Source organism: Macaca thibetana, chromosome 17 (assembly GCF_024542745.1).
Source record: "Macaca thibetana thibetana isolate TM-01 chromosome 17, ASM2454274v1, whole genome shotgun sequence".
In the NCBI taxonomy this organism is placed as follows: Eukaryota; Metazoa; Chordata; class Mammalia; order Primates; family Cercopithecidae; genus Macaca; species Macaca thibetana.
Genome location: NC_065594.1, coordinates 19,643,751 through 19,663,985, shown reverse-complemented (window position 1 = coordinate 19,663,985; position 20,235 = coordinate 19,643,751). Strand labels below are relative to the sequence as shown.

General features: G+C 40.6%; 1 protein-coding gene across 6 annotated transcripts in view; it reads left to right on the top strand.

Annotated features, from left to right (window-relative positions):
* The window catches only part of ELF1 (E74 like ETS transcription factor 1), a 115,242-nt gene extending 104,443 nt beyond the window's left edge, over nt 1-10,799 (top strand). For all 6 annotated transcript variants that reach the window (XM_050766132.1, XM_050766127.1, XM_050766126.1 and 3 more), the window contains exons 7-9: nt 238-430; nt 1,977-2,426; nt 8,808-10,799. In XM_050766132.1, the coding sequence (XP_050622089.1) occupies nt 238-430; nt 1,977-2,426; nt 8,808-9,411 (1,247 nt within the window). In that variant the 3' untranslated portion in view covers nt 9,412-10,799. The remainder of the gene's footprint in view (nt 1-237; nt 431-1,976; nt 2,427-8,807) is intronic.
* Nucleotides 10,800-20,235: the final 9,436 nt, after the last annotated feature.

Sequence of the window (20,235 nt, the reverse complement as noted above, 5' to 3'; positions counted from 1 at the left end):
TGACAAGATTGCTTTGTTCACATATTTTATATGGGACTAATAAAAAGATCTTTATAGATGCTGAAAAGTATGACCATTATACCACCCATACTAACTAAATTATGTCACCAATACTAACTGAATTATGTAATGTTTTTGTATAAATATGAATGGCACTTCCAAGACTTTTAGTTGTCTTTTATGATGGTCTTTTACATGAAATTTTGGTCATTTAGAAAGAAATTGTTTTTGTTTCAGGAAACACAATTTATCTTTGGGAGTTTTTACTGGCACTGCTCCAGGACAAGGCTACTTGTCCTAAATACATCAAGTGGACCCAGCGAGAGAAAGGCATTTTTAAATTGGTGGATTCTAAAGCAGTGTCCAGGTTGTGGGGGAAGCACAAAAACAAACCTGACATGAATTATGAGACCATGGGAAGAGCACTCAGGTATGCGAAGTTTTGGTATTTTATTGTTAAGAATATCATTTCCTGAATCCTAAAAAAAAATATCAAGCTTAAATTCAGCAAAGCACCAACAGTGGTAATGCAAGTACATAATAAGAGGGTACATTTTCAGTCGGGTGCGGTAGCTCATGCCTGTAATCCCTACACTTTGGGAGGCTGAGGCTGGTGGATTGCTTGAGTTCAGGAGTTTAAGACCAGCCTGGGCAACGTGGCAAAACCCTGTCTCTCTTAAAAAATACAAAAAATTAGCCAGACATGGTGATGTGCTCCTGTGGTCCCACCTATTCGGCAGGCTGAGGTGGGAGAATCACCTGAGCCCGGGAGGTTGAGGCTGCAGTGATCGAGATTGCACCACTGAACTCCAGCTTGGGCAACCGGAGTGAGACCCTGTCTCAAAAAAAAAAGAGGGTGCATTCTCAAACATGAATTGCAGGTATGATATGTTAGTTATTATGGTAGAATAAATTAGTGCTTCAAGAGTACTACTAGACATCATGAGAACTTTGAACAAGCGTAACATTTTATTCTTAAGCTCACTTTTAGTTCATTTTTTGGTGACTCTGTCATTTATTTTTCAAGATATGCATGTATTTGAGACAGATTTATTGAAAATAAGAATGATCTGAATGACTTAGGGGATAGATATAGATATTAAATTTGGCAATCTTAAACTATAATCCTTTAATTACAGTTTTTGGATTTTTTAACATACATTTTTTAGGTTCTTGATTTTATTAAAATAGATGACAAAAAGTTGGATCACTTCTATTGCATATCATTAAGTTTTATACACAAAAGTCAATTACATTTACTGAATCAAATTTAAACTGATACAGTTTGCCTAGTAGGAACATTTCTAGAAAGCTGCGGAGGAGAAACAATTTATTGAGGCTTTTCGTAGTTTTGATGATCTTGGCAAGCTGTCAGAAAGGGGCCGAGTGTGGTGGCTCGCTTCTATAATCCCAGCATTTTGGGAGGCTGAGAAAGAAGCATCGTTTCAGCCTGGGAGTTCCAGACCAACCTGGGCAACGTGGCAAAACCCAGTCTCTGCAAATGCAAAAATTAGCTGAGTGTGGTAGCATGCGCCTGTGGTCCCAGCTACTTGGGAGGCTGAGGTGGGAAGATTGCTTAAGGCCAGGAGTTCAAGGCTGCAGTGAGCTGTGATCATGCCACTGCACTCCAGCCTGGGCAACAGAGCAAGACTCTGTCTCTAAATAAATAAGTAAATAAATTAGCAGAAAGAGAGAGGAAGAAAAATGAAAGACCAGAAGATTTCACATACTCTATCAACAGTCCCCCAATCAGCATTAGTTTTAGATTTAGTTGGTAATAAGAACTTATCTCTATATGTGCATAAATGTATGTTTATCTTATATGAAATAACTGCCCTTTATTTAGAAATTCTTTTCTCATTAGTTTGATTCCAACTTTAAAGTTTTGTTTATGATTAGGGAAATTTGATTTTGTTGAATATTTTAATTGATGTTTGATTGAATAAAATATTGATGAAATTGTCTGCTTTGAATAGGTACTATTACCAAAGGGGTATTCTGGCAAAAGTGGAAGGTCAGCGCCTGGTGTATCAGTTTAAAGAAATGCCAAAAGATCTTATATATATAAATGATGAGGATCCAAGTTCCAGCATAGAGTCTTCAGATCCATCACTATCTTCATCAGCCACTTCAAATAGGAATCAAGCCAGCCGGTCGAGAGTCTCTTCAAGTCCAGGGGTAAAAGGAGGAGCCACTACAGTTCTAAAACCAGGGAATTCTAAAGCTGCAAAACCCAAAGATCCTGTGGAAGTTGCACAGCCGTCGGAAGTTTTGAGGACAGTGCAGCCCACGCAGTCTCCATATCCTACCCAGCTCTTCCGGACTGTTCATGTAGTACAGCCAGTACAGGCTGTCCCAGAGGGAGAAGCAGCTAGAACCAGTACCATGCAGGATGAAACATTAAATTCTTCTGTTCAGAGTATTAGGTGAGAAAACCAAACTACTGATGCTTATCACTTCAATATGTTTCTGACCAGAGACATTATTTGTTAAGTGGGTCAGGATTCAGAAATGAAAATAAAAGTATATAGATTTCAAGCTAGAACTCTTGGTTACCAGATTTTTCAGGAGCAGTATATATTACGTCAGTCCTCTAATTATGCCACTGGTCCCTTTATTTACATTTTGACATTGTTGACATTCTGTCAGTTTAAGTACAGTTCACTATACCTTTGTATAACTGGATTGATCCATATAAGAAGTTATCTAGATGTGAGAAAATCCAGGGAATGGTTTCAAATCTTTATTCAGGCCAAGTCAGAAGCTTCAAAAATTCAACGTAAATTGACATATTAGGACATTGAGTGTGCATGGAGTTCCAAGCAATAAATGTTGTTCCTTGGAAGATCCTATCTTGGAACAATTCTAAAGTTCAAATAGGAGGGGAGGCCAAGAATCTAAGATCCTCTTTTTCAGGCCTTTAGAGTGGCAGAAGTCAGAAAAGTAGGGTTTGTTTTGTTTTTTGGTTTTTTCCTTTTCGGTTAAATCAGATTTGCCTCAGAGCCCCAGGAAAAGATGCTAAACAAATTGACTGAGAGAACCTGTCTGCCTTGGACTGATCTTCAGCAGAAATTTGGGACTAGTTTCAGCTGATTTAGAATGGGGGTATGGGAGGAAGGCAGAAAATTATATGGATATTTGTAGCATTTTTCTGTTTATACTGTCATGAATTTCTAGAACATGAATTATAATAAAATCTAGCAGCCCTTTCAAAGCCAATACAAACTACTATTTGATTACTTTTATTAGCAAACTTCAGTCTTACATTTTTCTATTCCAGAATATAAATGTGGAGGTTTTGCTCAATTGATCTTGAAGTAAGGTAACATTACCTAGAATCAAGGCAGACTTCGATGATTCAGTCTTCTTTGTATAGACAATTTAAAATGTTTGACCTTGTGAAAATATTCTCTTAAATCTTCAGTTGATTTGCGAGGAGTGCAAAGATGACCTTTAAATTTTTAATTGGTTGCTGCTACATCTTTTAACTGTTTTTAAAGGAGTATATCTTGAGTACCCTTATCCGAAATGCCTGGGACCAGGAATATTTTGGATTTTGAACTGTTTCAGATTTTAAATCGTTGCATTATACTTATCCAGCACATCATCCCACATCCAAAAATCTGAGATCCAAAATGCTCCAGTGAGCATTTCCTTTGAGCGTCATATTGGCACTCAAAAAGTTTCATATTTTGGAACGTTTTGGATTTCAGATTTTCAGATTTGGAATGCTTAGTGGGTGCTTATTTAACTCTTACTGTCTGTGTTCTTCCCTTAATGTTTTATATTTCCTTAGGCCCTGTGGGTTACACGTGATGACTGGGTGTCTAGTTGGGAGTGTGTGGTTCCTCCCATTGGTTGCTAGGCTGTTTGTTGTTTGCATTTGTGTTGATAGGAGACCTATAATGGCCACAGCTGATTCCATGGAATTTTTTAGCACCTGTATTCAAAATATTCTTTTCAGACTGTGAGAATAAAACCAAAACAAAAACTCTTCCTTTGTTTTTTTTTTTTGTTTTTTGTTTTTTTTTTTTTTTGAGGCGGAGTCTCGCTCTGTCGCCCAGGCTGGAGTGCAGTGGCGCGATCTCGGCTCACTGCAAGCTCCGCCTCCCGGGTTCCCGCCATTCTCCTGCCTCAGCCTCCCGAGTAGCTGGGACTACAGGCGCCGCCACCACGCCCGGCTAATTTTTTTTGTATTTTTAGTGGAGACGGGGTTTCATTGTGTTAGCCAGGATGGTCTCGATCTCCTGACCTCGTGATCCGCCCGTCTCGGCCTCCCAAAGTGCTGGGATTACAGGCTTGAGCCACCGCGCCCGGCCCAAACTCTTCCTTTGAAAGATACTAAATTATAGATATTTTAGAGCAGGTTTTTGTTTTGTTTTGTTTTGTTGTTTTTTTGTTTTTGAGACAAAGTCTAGCTAGCTTTGTTGCCTAGGCTGGAGTGTAATGATACCATTGTAGCTCACTGCGTCCTTCTGCCAGGAGTCAAGCAATCCTCCCACCTCAGCCTTCCTTATAACTGGGACTACAGGCATGTCCAGCTAATTTTTTAATTTTTTGTAGAAATGGGGTTTTACTTTGTTGCCCAAGTTGGTCTTGAACCAAGTCCAGCCAAGCAATCCTACCACCTCGGCCTCCTGAAGTGCTGAGATTGTAAGTGTGAGCCACTGCACCTGGCTTAGAATGGTTTTTTATTAGGACAAGTTCTGGTTTTGTTATTTCTTATATTTTTTTGTTTGAATTTTTGTAATTACCCAACCTTTTACTATGAAAAATTTCAAAGTATGGAAAAATTCAGCTAGTACTATGAACACGTATTTACTATCCACCTAAATTCACAAATTGATAGCATTTTGCATTATTTGTTTTCTGTTTATTTATACTCTTTTTTCTCTTTGCTATATCTTTCTTGATTTTTGATGACTTATTAATAAAATCAGAGGCTTTTAACTTTTTTCCCTGTGGTTGAGAGAAGATGGAATATATATGATTATATATATAATTAGATAAATTATTAATATAACAACAAGAGCTGACACTTATAGAGCAATCTTTGTATTTCATACACTTTACGTATAGTGAGGTATAGAATCCTCATAGCTCAGTGAAGAATAGATAATATCCCCGTTTTATAAATGTGGAAACTGAAGCAAGGAGAGACCAGGGAACTTGGTCACATCTAGTAGATGGTGAGATAGTATTTTAATGTAAGTTGTTTAGCTGCAAGCAGTGAAGTTAATGACTTGCTACACTGTCTACTGATTTACATAAATCACAGGAATTGTCAGTTATTTACAGTAAAGCAGCAACATCTTAATTTTGTCCTTCACTCATCTATTTTTATTTCATGTGATTGCATGCATCTATGACACCTGAGTAGATCCTCAACAAAAGCTAAATGTTGTATGGTCTGTGTTAGTTTCAGAAATTTTGGTAAATTGTAAATTACCAATATTTTTCCAGTTGTTTACAAGCAGCTTAGGAGATTTTTTAAAAATAGTCAGCTATAACAGAATCTGTATTACATAATATAACCAGACAGTTTAATCATTAACTAAGAAAAAAGTAATTTTAAAATTCTGTGGTTAGCAAATACTTCATAATATTTTATTTAATCTCTGAATTTGTATTATTGAAAATTGTTTTAGAATTTGTTCCAATAAGCCAATATATTTGCATTGTAGATAGTATAGATAAGTATATGTATTTTGTGACGATGGCAGTCAGATGTCTAAAAGAAAAGGACTTTTTTTTTTTTTTGAAACTGAGTCTTGCTGTGTAACCCAGGCTGGAGTGCAGTGGCGCGATCTTGCTCACTGCCACCTTCGCCTCCCAGGTCCCGGTTCAAGCAATACTCCTGCTTCAGCCTCCCGAGTAGCTGGGATTATAGGCACGCGCCACCATGCCCAGCTAATGTTTGTATTTTTAGTAGAGATGGGGTTTCATCATGTTAGCCAGGCTGGTCTTGAACTCCGGACCTCGTGATCCACCCACCTTGGACTCCCAAAGTGCTGGAATTACAGGCGTGAGCCACCACGCCCGGCCAAGAAAATGACATCTTTTTCTAATTTAAACAGAAGCATCGAAGTCCTAGTGGTAGCCCTGATTAGCAATATGGAAAATTTCCAAGTACATTATTGCTTGTGTCATACCTTAGAGAAGGAAAGAAGAATGAGAGAGGCATATATTGAAGAGTTGTAACTGCCTGTTGTTTAAGGATAGAATAGTAAATACTCATCTTTAGTACTTACTAAAGATGAAGTTGCTCAGGACTTAAGTGGCGGCAGTCTGTTGTAATGGTTCGGCAGCACATCGGCTCTGCAGTCAGATGGCCTCTCTTCTTCTCTAATTGGTCACCTTATTCAAGCTGTTACAACCTGTTTGTGCATCAGTGTTTTCATACGTAAGATGAGGATAATAATATTTGTAGGGTGACAAGGTTATACATATCATAAGGTTATGCATATTGATGTAATCTGTGTGCTATATATGCCAAATATCTATGCGTATGTTATGTAAACTCTTGTCATGGGAAGCCCTTGGGACTTTTTTATTTAAAATGGTATCTGGGCTCGGCATGGTGGCTCACGCCCAGAATCCCAGCACTTTGGGAGGCCGAGGTGGGTGGATCATGAGGTCAGGAATTTAAGACCAGCCTGGCCAATGTGGTGAAACCCTGTCCCTACTAAAAATACAAAAAAATTAGCTGGGCATGGTGGCGGGTGCCTGTAATCCCAGCTACTCGGGAGGCTGAGGCAGAGAATTGCTTGAACCTGGGAGGTGGAGGTTGCAGTGAGCTGAGATCACACCATTGCACTCCAGCCTGGGCGACAGAGCGAGACTCCATCTCAAAAACAAACAAACAAACAAAAAACGGTATCTGGCTATAGCGTCAAGTACTATACCCAGACTCCCATCTCACCCCAGATTTCCCTGAATCAAATGGGCAAGAGAGCTTGGGTGGCCATCTAAGTTTGGTAATCCATATCCTGTGTGAATGGGCGGCTCTAGTCATCCTGTGCCTTGATTCCCACTTCTTTTGAACCTGTGCTGAATTGCTCTGGGTCTTTGTTTCATCTTTCCACCAAGCCAACTTGTTTTTCTCCTCCACTATTTTATTTCTCATATGTGGGAAACAGACTGCATAACTAACTTTCAAAATGTAGCTTTAATAATCTAGTGGTAATATGTAACGCTTGGTTTATGGAGACTAATCTAGCTGTTAGTTGTTTGAAATAGCAAGTATCTTTCATTAAATAACTTTACAGAATTCAGAGAAACAGTTGACATCCAGATGCTGAGATTTTTCAATGACATTTGTTTTATACTGTATTAATAACCATAACTATAAATTTTAGAGCGGTGAACTTTTTAAATTAGATTGGCTCATAATATCATTTATGTAACTTTCTCTTCAATGAATGGGATTAACAACCTACACAAACTAGATTTTTCATTAAAGGATTTTATGTTAAACTGTAGCGTTATGACCAAAATTTGTGAAAATTTGAACGTGGAAAACTGCTAAAACATGCTTCTATGTATTTTTCCAAAGCTTAGCCATATTTTCTCTGCCAGTCCAAGAGCCCTGACAGGTTAATTATAATCATGGCTTGTTTCATCTAAATATGACATGAAATGTGAGCTATTAAAATTCTAAGAATTCTGTCATATGGTTAAGACTGAGGTGGGTTTTTTGTTTAGGTTAATTAAGCACTTCCCCCTTTATATATAAAAACAGGTTGAGTACAATTATATGAATTTTTGTAATTATTGTGGATGAGCATGTTGATAACATTATCTCTCAAGTATTAAAATAGCAGGCCGGGCTCAGTGGCTCATGCCTATAAGCCCAGCACTTTGGGAGGCCAAGGCGGGTGGGTCACCTGAGGTCAGGACTTTGAGACCAGCCTGACCAACACAGAAAACCTGGTCTCAATTAAAAATACAAAAATTAGCCGGACGTGGTAGTACATGACTATAATCCCAGCTACTCGGGAGGCTGACAGGAGAATGGCTTGAACCCAGGAGTTGGAGGTTACAGTGAACCAAGATCACACCACTGTACTCTAGCCTGGGCAACAAGAGTGAAACTCCATCTCAAAAAAAATAGCAGGAATGAATCAAACAGATTTGCTTTTAAATTCCTAATTTTAAGAAGCTCAAGCAAACTTCTTGCTAAGCATTTTTTTTTTTTTTTTAAAGACAGAGTCTCGCTCTGTTCCCCCGGCTGGAGTCAGTGGCGCGAACTCCGCTCACTGCAAGCTCCGCCTCCCGGGTTCACGCCATTCTCCTGCCTCAGCCTCCCAAGTAGCTGGGACTACAGGCGCCCGCCACCATGCCCGGCTAGTTTTTTGTATTTTTAGTAGAGATGGAGTTTCACCATGTAGCCAGGATGGTCTCAAGCTCCTGACCTCGTGATCCACCGGCCTCGGACTCCCAAAGTGCTGGGATTACAGGCGTGAGCCAACACACCCAGCCCTTGCTAAGCATTTTAACATCCTCCTCCTTCCCCAACAAAATTAGCTCCTCATTTGTGTTAATGTGACCCTATGTACAGACCTTTCTTCCGTAGCACTCAGCAGCTGGTATCATAGTTAATGGCCTGAGAGTTTTGTGTTAGGCATCTCTGTATGTAGTGTTTAATACAAAGTCTGGCATGATGTTGGTCATGCTGTGTTGAAAATATGGGAAGTAGCATTTTGAAACATACAACTGGTATTTTGTAAAATGACTTCTCAAGTATTAAAGTGTTAAATGATGTAGAATATGCTAATTGTCTCACTTTAATTTCATCATCTCAATAGGACTATACAGGCTCCAACCCAAGTTCCAGTGGTTGTGTCTCCTAGGAATCAGCAGTTGCATACAGTAACACTCCAAACAGTGCCACTCACAACAGTTATAGCCAGCACAGATCCATCGGCAGGTACTGGATCTCAGAAGTTTATTTTGCAAGCCATTCCATCATCACAGCCCATGACAGTACTGAAAGAAAATGTCATGCTACAGTCACAAAAGGCAGGCTCTCCTCCTTCAATTGTCTTGGGCCCTGCCCAGGTTCAGCAGGTCCTTACTAGCAATGTTCAGACCATTTGCAATGGAACCGTCAGTGTGGCTTCCTCTCCATCCTTCAATGCTACTGCACCTGTGGTGACCTTTTCTCCTCGCAGTTCACAGCTGGTTGCTCACCCACCTGGCACTGTAATCACTTCAGTTATCAAAACTCAAGAAACAAAAACTCTTACACAGGAAGTAGAGAAAAAGGAATCTGAAGATCATTTGAAAGAGAACACTGAGAAAACGGAGCAGCAGCCACAGCCTTATGTGATGGTAGTGTCCAGTTCCAATGGATTTACTTCTCAGGTAGCTATGAAACAAAACGAACTGCTGGAACCCAACTCTTTTTAGTTAATATACCAAAGCTTATGGATGATTGTTTGTTAATTGAACATTTTCAATTATATGCAAACTGATTGATTCTAAGATAAAGTCTAAGGAGGTTTCTAATTTTGTAATTGTTAAAGATAGAGTTAATTTTGATTTTGTTAGATGAGGGAGGAAAACTCAACTGTTTCTCTTTGTTATCTAAATGTTTCAGAATTCAGTCGTGAAGGAACAGGCATTTTACACTATGAAGACATGCTTTTGAGATTCTTTTTTCAGTTGCTATATCATAAGCATTTTTAAAGTTCCTTTTCTAATTTTACATTGTATTAGATTTTCTGATTCTTTTGTAAATACAGAACTTAAATAGAAGGCAACAGGAAATTTATATAGGAACTATTTTCATTCCACTTGTATAAGTTAAGTCTTGACTCTTTCAAATGCAAAAAACCTATTTTATGCTTTGTTAAAATTATGGTGTCACTTAGATTGACTTTAGCTGGCTGTACTATATAATATAGAACTATGAATATGTAAAATAACATGAAAAATTGGAGGTGCTGGTAGTGTGGCTGACCCTGTTTCAGAAACAGGATAGTGTAAAAGCATCAGCCTAAGAATGGCACTCCCACTAACTCGCTATGTAATCTTGACCTCTTTGGGCTTTAGTTCTTCTCATAAAAGGAAGAGATGTGTTGGACTAGACTAGATGATCACCACTGTCTCTTCTAGTTCTAATCTTTTTAATTCTAATACCTGTATTTTCAAGTTATGTCAATTAAATCATTATCAGGTTATTTCCTAATGTAAGAATAGCTGAAATGTTGCAGAGAAATAAGTGACCCAACAAAATTTATTCATCTGTGATGGGTAAGATTTGCCATAAATTCTTCCTAAATAATTTGTTTACTAACTCTTTAGGCCACTGTGCTTTGCAGTCCATTAGTAAACTTGTGTTGCTAAGTGCTAAACAGAATACTGCTATTTTGAGAGAGTCAAGACTCTTTCTTAAGGGCCAAGAAAGCAACTTGAGCCTTGGGCTAATCTGGCTGAGTAGTCAGTTATAAAAGCGTAATTGCTTTATATTTTGGATCATTTTTTATTGGGGGTGGACTTGGGGGGTTGCATACAAAGATAACATATATATCCAAGTTTCTGAAATGAAATGTTTTTAGATTACTTTTCAACTGTAAATAATGTACATTTAATGTCACAAAAAAATTGTCTTCTGCAAATTTTCTAGTATAACAGAAATTTTTGTAGATGAAATCATTATGTTTAGAGGTCTAATGTTATGTTTTCATATTACAGAGTGAATTTGTATTTAAACAAAAATTTAAATTTTGGAATCCTCTAAACAATTTTGTATCTTTAATTGGTTTATTATTAAATAAATCATATAAAAATTCTCAGTGTTTCTGTTTTCAGGCAAAAGTTTCTTAAAGAATAAGTGTACAAAGAATATTGCTAGAACATTAGCATTACTTAATGTTTATAAATAAACAAACTCCATTAGTCAGAATTGTAGGATATCATCCTTTCACTTTTCCTTTATAGCAGGCCAAATGGCAGTTTCTAAACATCACACAATGGATTACCAAGTTGTAAAAATTAGACAACAATAAAATATTCCCAGCAAAAATATTAAACACACTTTTGTTTCATTTTGTTTTGTTTTTGAGACAGAGTCTCAGCTCTGTTGCCCAGGCTGGAGAATAGTGGCATGATCTCGGCTCACTGCAACCTCCACCTCCCAGGTTCTAGCTATTTTCCTGCCTTAGCCTCTCAAGTAGCTGGGATTACAGGTGCCCACCACCACATCCAGCTAATTTTTTGTATTTTTAGTAGATACGGGGTTTCACCATGTTGGCCAGGCTGGTCTTGAACTGATCTCAGGTGATCTGCTCGCCTTGGCCTCCCAAAGTGCTGGGATTGTAGGTGTAAGCCACCACGCCCCACCTAAACACACTTTTGAAAATAAGTTTTCTAGTTAGAAACTAGGTCAGTTAATAGTTAAACTTGGAAAACATCGAAAAATTTTCTTATGAAAATTAAAGTCTCTGTAATCCAATAAGAAGTAACTTTCACTTATTCATTTTTTCATGTTTGTGAATGTTCTTCCAAAATGTGATTTTAAAGGCCGTGTAATATTATATTAGTATACCAAAATCCAGTTAAATAAAACCTTTTTAACTAGATAAGTTAGTTTTATAGTTTTTCACCACATAGTGAATATCAGTGTCTTCGTTTGTCGTCTTCGTTGCTGCTATAACATAATACCTGGGACTGGGTAATTTATAATGAACAGAAATTTATTTGCCCACAGTTCTGGAGTCTGGGAAGTCCAATATTAATGCACTGCAGGTTTGGCAGTTCTCATCCCAAACAGTGCCTGAACACCGTGCTCTCTGGAGGGAAAGAAGGCTTCATCTTCAAATGGCAAAGAGAAAAGCAAAGAGCCCACTTCCACTTCCAAAAGACTTTTTATTTATTTATTTTTTGAGACAGAGTTTTGCTCTTGATGCCCAGGCTGGGGTGCAATGGCGTGATCTCGGCTCACCTCAACTTCCGTCTCCTGGTTTCAAGTGATTCTCCTACCTCAGCCTCCCAAGTAGCTGCGATTACAGGCATGCACCACCACACCCAGCTAATTTTCTATTTTTAGTCGAGGCAGGGGTTTCTCCATGTTGGTCAGTCTGGTCTCGAACTCACAACCTCAGGTGATCTGCCCACCTCGGCCTCCCAAAGCGCTGGGATTACAGGCGTGAGCCTTTTTATGAAGGCATTAAACCCATCCATGAAGGTGGAGCCCTCCTGGTCTAATCACTGCTTAAAGGCTCCACCTCCCAATACCTTTACTTTGGCAATTAAATTTCAACATGAGTTTTGGAGGGAACAAACATTCCAGCCATAGCAGACAGTACATAATGATTTTTTGAAAATTAAGGATCTTGCACTATTTTTGAGTCAGTTATCCTTAAAGGAGATACCAGATAAACTCTCTTTATTTATAATAGTAACACCATTTAAATTGTGTATTTTTTTTAAGTTTAAAAGGTATAGTATAAGAATTTTTAGAGACACTATTATTTAAGGTTATTGGAATAGTGTACAATTACCATGAACACTGAAATTTTAAAGATGGGAAAAGAAGCCCAGATGTGGTGGCTGTCGCCTGTCATCTCAGCACTTTGGGAGGCCAAGGTGGGAGGATCACTTGAGCCCAGGAGTTTTAAGACCAGCATGGGCAACATAGTGAGATATCATCTCTACAAAAATTCAAAAAATTAGCCAGGTGCAGTGATGCACTCCTGTGGTCCCAGCTACTTGGGAGGCCAAGGTAGGAGGATCACTTGAGGCAGGGAGATGGAGGCTGTAGTGAGCCATGATCATGCCACTGCACTCCAGCTTAGGTGACAGAGGGAGACCCTGTGTTCAAAAAAAAAAGGAGAAGAAAGTCATGTAGTAAGAACCTTAAAACTTCAAAAGCTTAGTCTTTTGGTTTGAACTAAGTATCAGCTACTAAGGAACCTGTGTTTCCCCCATTAGAATGTCTTATGTATCCATATATTCCTTTTTTGTATCTATAGCTACCATCCTAGTTGTAGTCTTTTCTATGTTATTCTTGCCACAGTTTATTCACTTAATATATGAGTGTGTATTTTGTGGCAGGCAGTATTCTCTGTGCTGGAGATAGGTCAGTGAACAAGAGCCTCCCAAGTGACTTCCTGCTTGTGAACTCTTAGTTTGTCAACATGAACTGTTTTTATTCACACTTCTAACACAAAAGCTTGGGATTTTTTCACACCCACTCCCAGTTCTGATACCAACTGGGTGTCTTTGTCCTACAATTCAGTTCAATTCTGACCCTAACCACTTGGAGTTAGCACAGACCCCACAGGTTAAGGGGCTTAGTCTCTCAAAACCGCCCCTCCTTCCGATGCCCATTGCAAGTCCCAGGTTTCCACTTGTACTTCTGACCAGCTGGCTATAAATCAGTGGTTCCCATGACCCCCACCTGCTTAGGTTGGATAATTTACTAAAAGAGCACACAAAACTCAGGGAGCCAATTTACTGGTTTACATTGATGTCAGTTTATTATAAAAAATAACAACTCATGAACAGCCAAATGAAAGATGCATAAAGCAATGAATGGGAGGAAGTGAACAGAGCTGCTCTCCCATCTCATGGTGTGCCACCTACCCAGCACCTCAGAGTGTTTACCAACCTAGATGTTCTCCAGACACCAACATTTTAAGAGTTTTTTAATGAAGCTTTTATTACATAGGCATGCCTGATTAAATCACTGGCCATTGGTGATTGAACTCAATTGCTACACCCTTTCCCCTCCCAGGGGATGGGACTGAAAGTTCCAACTCTAATTACATGGTTGGTTCCTCTGGAAATCATTTCCCATCCTGAAACTATCTGGGGACCCATGAAGTATCCACCTTATTAGCATAAACTCAGGTATGGTTGAAAAGGGCTTGTTACGAATAACAAAATATGCTCGTATCCCTTCTAAATGCCAAGGGTTTCAGAAGCTAGGGTGTCAGGAACTAGGGATAAAAGCCAAATAAGATGTTTTTATTGTATCACAATCATGCACCTACTTACGGAATAGTCTTTTTTTTTTTTTTTTTTTTTTTTTTTTTTTTTTGAGACGGAGTCTCGCTCTGTCGCCCAGGCTGGAGTGCAGTGGCCGGAACTCAGCTCACTGCAAGCTCCGCCTCCCGGGTTCACGCCATTCTCCTGCCTCAGCCTCCGGAGTAGCTGGGACTACAGGCGCCCGCCACCTCGCCCGGCTAGTTTTTTGTATTTTTAGTAGAGACGGGGTCTCACCATGTTAGCCAGGATGGTCTCGATCTGCTGACCTTGTGATCCGCCCATCTCGGCCTCCCAAAGTGCTGGGATTACAGGCTTGAGCCACCGCGCCCGGCCCGGAATAGTCTTTCTAAAATATCCCTTGGCAGTTTGGGCAACATAGTGAGACCCCATCTCCAGAAAAAGTAAAAATATTCACAGTGCATGGTGGCAAGAGCCTGTAGTCCCAGCTCTTTAGGAGGCTGAAGTGGGAGATCTCTTGAGCCTGGGAGGCTGAGGCTGTAGTGAGCTGTGATTACAGCACTGCACTCCAGCCTGGGTAACATGAGACCCTGTCTCAAAAAAATCAAATAAAAATATATCTCGGGAATGCATAATGTTCATATATGGAAACCCTCAATACCTTTCTAGTTGTAGGATAAAGTCCAAAATCCTTAGCTTAACATTCAAATTCCTCCATCAAACTGGGTTCTTAGGCCAACTATTTCAGTGTTACCCTTTTTTTTTTTTTCCTTTGAGACAGTGTCTCACTCTGTCACTAAGTCTGGAGTGCAGTGGCACAATCTTGGCTTACTGCAATCACCGCCTCCTGGGGCTCAAGCGATCCTCAGCCTCCTGAGTAGCTGGGACCACAGGTGCGTACAGTGCCAGGCTAATTTTTCTTGTATTTTTGTAGAAAGGGTTTTTTGCCATGTTGCCTAGGCTGGTCTCCAACTCCTGGGCTCAAGGGATCCGCACCCCCCTTAGCCTCCCAAAGTGCTGAGATTACAGGAGTGAGCCCTTGTACCCTGCCGATGTTTTCCTTAAAATGCAAATTTTTGGTTCCACTCCATACTTACTGAATTTGCATCTCATGGGAAAGCTGTACAATTTGCATTTTTTGTTTTTTTCTGAGACAGTCTCGTTCTGTCACCCAGGCTGGAGTGCAGTGGCACAATCTCGGCTCACTGCAACCTCTGCCTCCCAGGTTCAAGCAATTTTCCTGTCTCAGCCTCCCAAGTAGCTGGGACTACAGGTGCCTGCCACCATGCCCTGCTGATTTTTGTATTTTTAGTAGAGACGGGGTTTCACCATATTGGTCAGGCTGGTCTCGAACTCCTGACCTCAGGTGATCCACCCGCCTCGACCTCCCAAAGTGCTGCGATTACAGGTGTGAGTCACCGTGCCCAGCACAGTTTGCATTTTTAACTAGTATTGTATATTCCTTGCTACACAGAGTAGCCCTAAATTAGCAGCAACATCATCTGGAAACATTTTAGAAATACAGAACTCCAGGCCCTGCTCCAGACCTAATGAATCAGAATAATATAGACATTCAAGTTTGAAAAGTACTAGGTAATCTTAATGTACTCTTGGAAGTTTAAGAACCACTGATCTAGCCCCAACGTATTCTTTTAAGCTTATCCCTTGATGTTGCTCTACATTTATTCATTCAACCAACACCTATTGGGTAGGGTATCAAGCATGGCTTTACATAGTCATGGAACTCGTTGTACAAAGTTGAAAAAGTATGATGTCCACGCTCCAGAGACACACTGGGATTAATGAATGAAGCGGCATACTGCTGCGCGTGACCAGCCAGTGGCTCTCACCATCCACTTAGAATAAAGGGATCAATATTTTGGGCACACCCATAACCCATTCATGGTACATTAGCTAGGGAGCTCTCCCTTATGTGCTAGTATTTCTTAAGATTTCATTCTTGGCTCTCTTCCCACTGCACATGCTTCTTTGACAATCTCATCCACTTCTATTGGCTCAGTCACTATATTATGTCTTGACTCTCTCTAGCCCTAACAAAACCTAGTCACCAACTCCTGAACAGGACATGGCTGTCTGTGCTAGGCCTCTCCACGCCAAATCATTGACTCGACATTGTTTATTAAGGAAGGACCTGGGATACTACTGTCACTGTCCTTAACCTATAAACTTACTGCCTTCTTCACTTTCCATTTATGCTGTAACCCTCTGTAGTATTGCGTTTGCCTCATTACCCTGAAATCATTGTTACAGAGGTCACTAAGAGTAACCAATCTCTATATTGCCGAATTCCATGATCCTTCCATTCGTGGACCTCTCCAGCAATTGATAACCTTTTGTAACCCACATTTCCTTTAAACTCTCTATTGCCTTCAGTTTTGCCCAATCTGAAGTGCTCACCTCCCCTATCGTTCTGCTTCTGTAATATTTCCCCATTTTACCATGTGAATAATAATTTCCTAATGTTCCCCTTGGGTTGTTCCAGAAACTTTTTCAAAGATTGGAGTTCCCCCAAGTTTTATCGAAAGGTCACTGTTCTTATGTTCTGTTTTCACCTTATCCCTTTCCAATCTGTTCTCCCCAGTGCAATAGGAGCGTCAATTTAATTATGTCAGTCCTTCAGTGGTTCTTTCATCTCAGACGGAGTTGAGGCCCTGTGTGGTCTCACCTTTTCTTTATCTCACCAGCCTGATCATCAAGTTCTACTCTCCAAGACATCACATCGATTAGAATAAGGATGCTTTCAATTGCAAGAAACAAACAGAAAAACCCAACTCAAAATTATTAAATAATACAAAACAAAAAGTCTGCAGTTTAGAGGCTTCTGGGTTGGTTAATTCAGGAGCTCAGTGGTGACATTGAGGTACCAGGTTTCTCCATCCTTCTGCTTTCACTTTCCTTGGGATATTGGTTTGGTCTTCCAGGATGGCTCTTGCTAAAGGTAGCTGCAGTAGTTTATTCTGTATTTCTGTTTTTCAATAAGGAGACCTTTCCTGGAAGCCCTGAGCAGACATCTCACACATGGCTCATTGACTACATGAGTCATATACCCCTTCCTAAACCATACTGCTGGCCAGCCATGTGGGATTACCACAAATCACTTAGTCATGTGCTGGAGAATCAAAATTGGCGCTCCACAGCAAGGAAGAAGGGAAGAATGGGTATCCTACTGTTATGTATGTAAGTCCATCTTCCTACACATACACTAAAACATGCTCATGTTTATATGAAAAATGTATTTATTTCCCAAAGAGAATCAGCCAGAGTGTCATCCGGATACTCTTATCCAGCTTCATGTCTAAGATCTCTGGTATGATATGCAGCCTTCTTTGTCAACTGGTGGCTGTGGCTCCCTGGTGTTGTCCTCAACAGCCACATCTGATATGAGCCCTGGGAAGAATGCTCTTATCTTAAGGCTGCTCCCCTTGCCCTTGCCCTTCCCCTTCCCCTTCCCCTTCCCCTTCCCCTTCCCCTTCCCTTCCTTCTTTCTTTATTATTTTTTGAGACAGAGTTTTGCTCTGTTGCCCAGGCTGGAGTGCAGTGGCACCATCTCAGCCCACTGCAACCTCCACCTCCTAGGTTCAAGCGATTCTCCTGCCTTAGCCTCCCGAGTAGCTGAGAAGACAGGTGCACGCCACCACGCCCGGCTAATTTTTGTATTTTTAGTAGGGACAGGGTTTCACCATATTGGCCAGGCTGGTCTCAAACTCCTAACCTCAGGTGATCCACCCACCTCAGCCTCCCAAGGTGCTGATTACAGGCTTGAGTCACTGCGCCGGGCCTTAGAGTACATTTCTTTCTTCCTTTTTTTTTTTTTTTTTTTTTGAGATGGATCTCACTGTTGCCCAGGCTGGAGTGCAGTGGTGCGATCTCTGCTCACTGCAAGCTCCCCCTCCCGGGTTTACGCCATTCTCCTGCCTCAGCCTCCCGAGTAGCTGGGACTACAGGCACCCGCCACCGTGCCCGGCTATTTTTTTTGTATTTTTAGTAGAGATGGGATTTCACTGTGTTAGCCAGGATGGTCTTGATCTCCTGACCTCATGATCCGCCTGCCTCGGCCTCCCAAAGTGCTGGGATAACAGGTGTGAGCCACCGCGCCCGGCCCTTTCTTTCTTTTTCTTTTCTTTTCTTTTCTTTTTTTAGACAGAGTCTCACTCCATCGCCCAGGCTGGAGTGCAATGGCATGATCTCAGCTCACTGCAGCCTCTGCCTCCTGGGTTCAAGTGATTCTCCCGGCTTAGCCTCCCAAGTAGCTGGATTACAGGTGCCTGCCACTACGGCCAGCTAATTTTTGTATTTTGAGTAGAGATGGGGTTTCACCATGTTGCCCAGGTTGGTCTCAAACTCCTGACCTCAGGTGATCCGCCCACCTCAGCCTCTCAAAATGCTGGGATTACAAGCATGAGCCATCGTGCCTGGCCCCTATTTGAATTTTACAATCAGTTTGTCAACTTCTAAAAGGCAAAAGCCTCTGGGATTTTTAGTTTTATTTTATTTCAGAGAAGGGGTCTTATTATATTGCCTAGGCTGATCTCAGACTCCTGGCCTCAAGCGAACTTCTGGCCTCCTGCCTCACCCCCCAGTAGCTGAGATTACAGGCATGACCATGCCCCACTTGGGATTTTGATTAGGATCATGTTGAGTCTATAGGTCAGTCTGGGAAGATCTCAACAATACCGGGTCTTTTTGACTAATGGAGGAGCTCTCCATTTTTCAGTCTTCTTTAATTTTCTTTTTGAGACGGAGTCTTCCTCCGACAACAGTCCAGGCTGGACTGCAGTGGTACGATCTCGGCTCACTGCCAGCTCCACTTCCCAGGTTCACGGCATCCTCCTGCCTCAGCCTCCCGGGTAGCTGGAATTACAGGCGCCCGCCACCACGCCCGGCTAATTTTTTTGTATTTTTTGTTTTTTTAGTAGAGACAGAGTTTCACCGTGTTAGCCAGGATAGTCTCGATCTCCTGACCTCAGGATCCTCCCTCCTTGGCCTCCCAAAGTGCTGGGATTATGGGCATGAGCCACCGCGCCCGGTCAATTTCTTTTCTTTCTTTCTTTCTTTTTTTTTTTTTCTTTTTTTGAGATGGAGTTTCACTCTTGTTGCCCAGGCTGGAGTGCAATGGAATGATCTTGGCTCACCGCAACCACTGCCTACCGGGTTCAAGTGATTCTCCTGCTTCAGCCTCCTGCATAGCTGGGATTACAGGCATGTGCCACCACGCCCGACTAATTTTGTATTTTTAGTAGAGACATGGTTTCTCCATGTTCGTCAGGCTGGTCTTGAACTTCCGACCTCAGATGATTCGCCCGTCTCGGCCTCCCAAGTCTTCTTTCATTCCTTTCAGCAATGATTTATAGTTTCCAGTGCACATGTCTTGCATACGTCTTGTCAGATTTACTTTTCAGTATTTAATATTTTTTATGTTACTGTAAATGTCATGGCTTTTTACATTTTAATTTTTGATTATTAGTGATTTTGCTTTAAATCTTTTTTCTATTTTATTAAAGTATAACTTTGTAAAGTGCACAAATCCATATATATAACTTTGTAAAGTGCACATATTCATAAACCTCTCTTTGGGAAAGCTTTATTGTGAAAAAGATACAAATAAGATATTCTTGTTAGATTCAGTTCGAAAGGAAATTATCAAGTGTAATACACTTACTTAAGGACGGCCTCAACATTAGATTGGGAAGATTTTCTCTTTCAAATGAATGAAAATAATCCCTCTCATAGATGTTAGGTAGATGTTAGGTAACAGTATAAGTGACTAAATATTTTCACTCTTCGAGTTGAAGACCAATTATCCTTCAAGAAACGTCCCCTAATCCAGCATGGTTATTCATCACCTTCTTTAAATTACCCAAGCGAAGTACATTGGCATATTTAGTTGTGTCATTTGCATATGAAAACATATTTCATCAATGACTTCTTAAGTATTTGTCTCTCCTTCCTCCCAAGGTTTCAATAAACGGATGCCAAGAATTTATGGAGAAAATTATAAAAGTTTACTAAAAGATATGAGAAACTGAATGAATGAAGCAAGCAATTGTATTCATGGACAGGAAAAGGCAATACAAGGGAAAAATATCATTTCTCCCCAAACTAGTCTGCAAAATCAAAATAAAGTGAACAATTTTTGTTGTTGTTGTTGTTGCTGCTGTTGTTTTTTTAAAGAGAAAGAGGCTCGCACTGTTGCCCAGGCTGGAGTGCAGTGGCACGATCATAGCCTCAACCTCCTGGGCTCAAGCGATCCTCCTGCCTCAG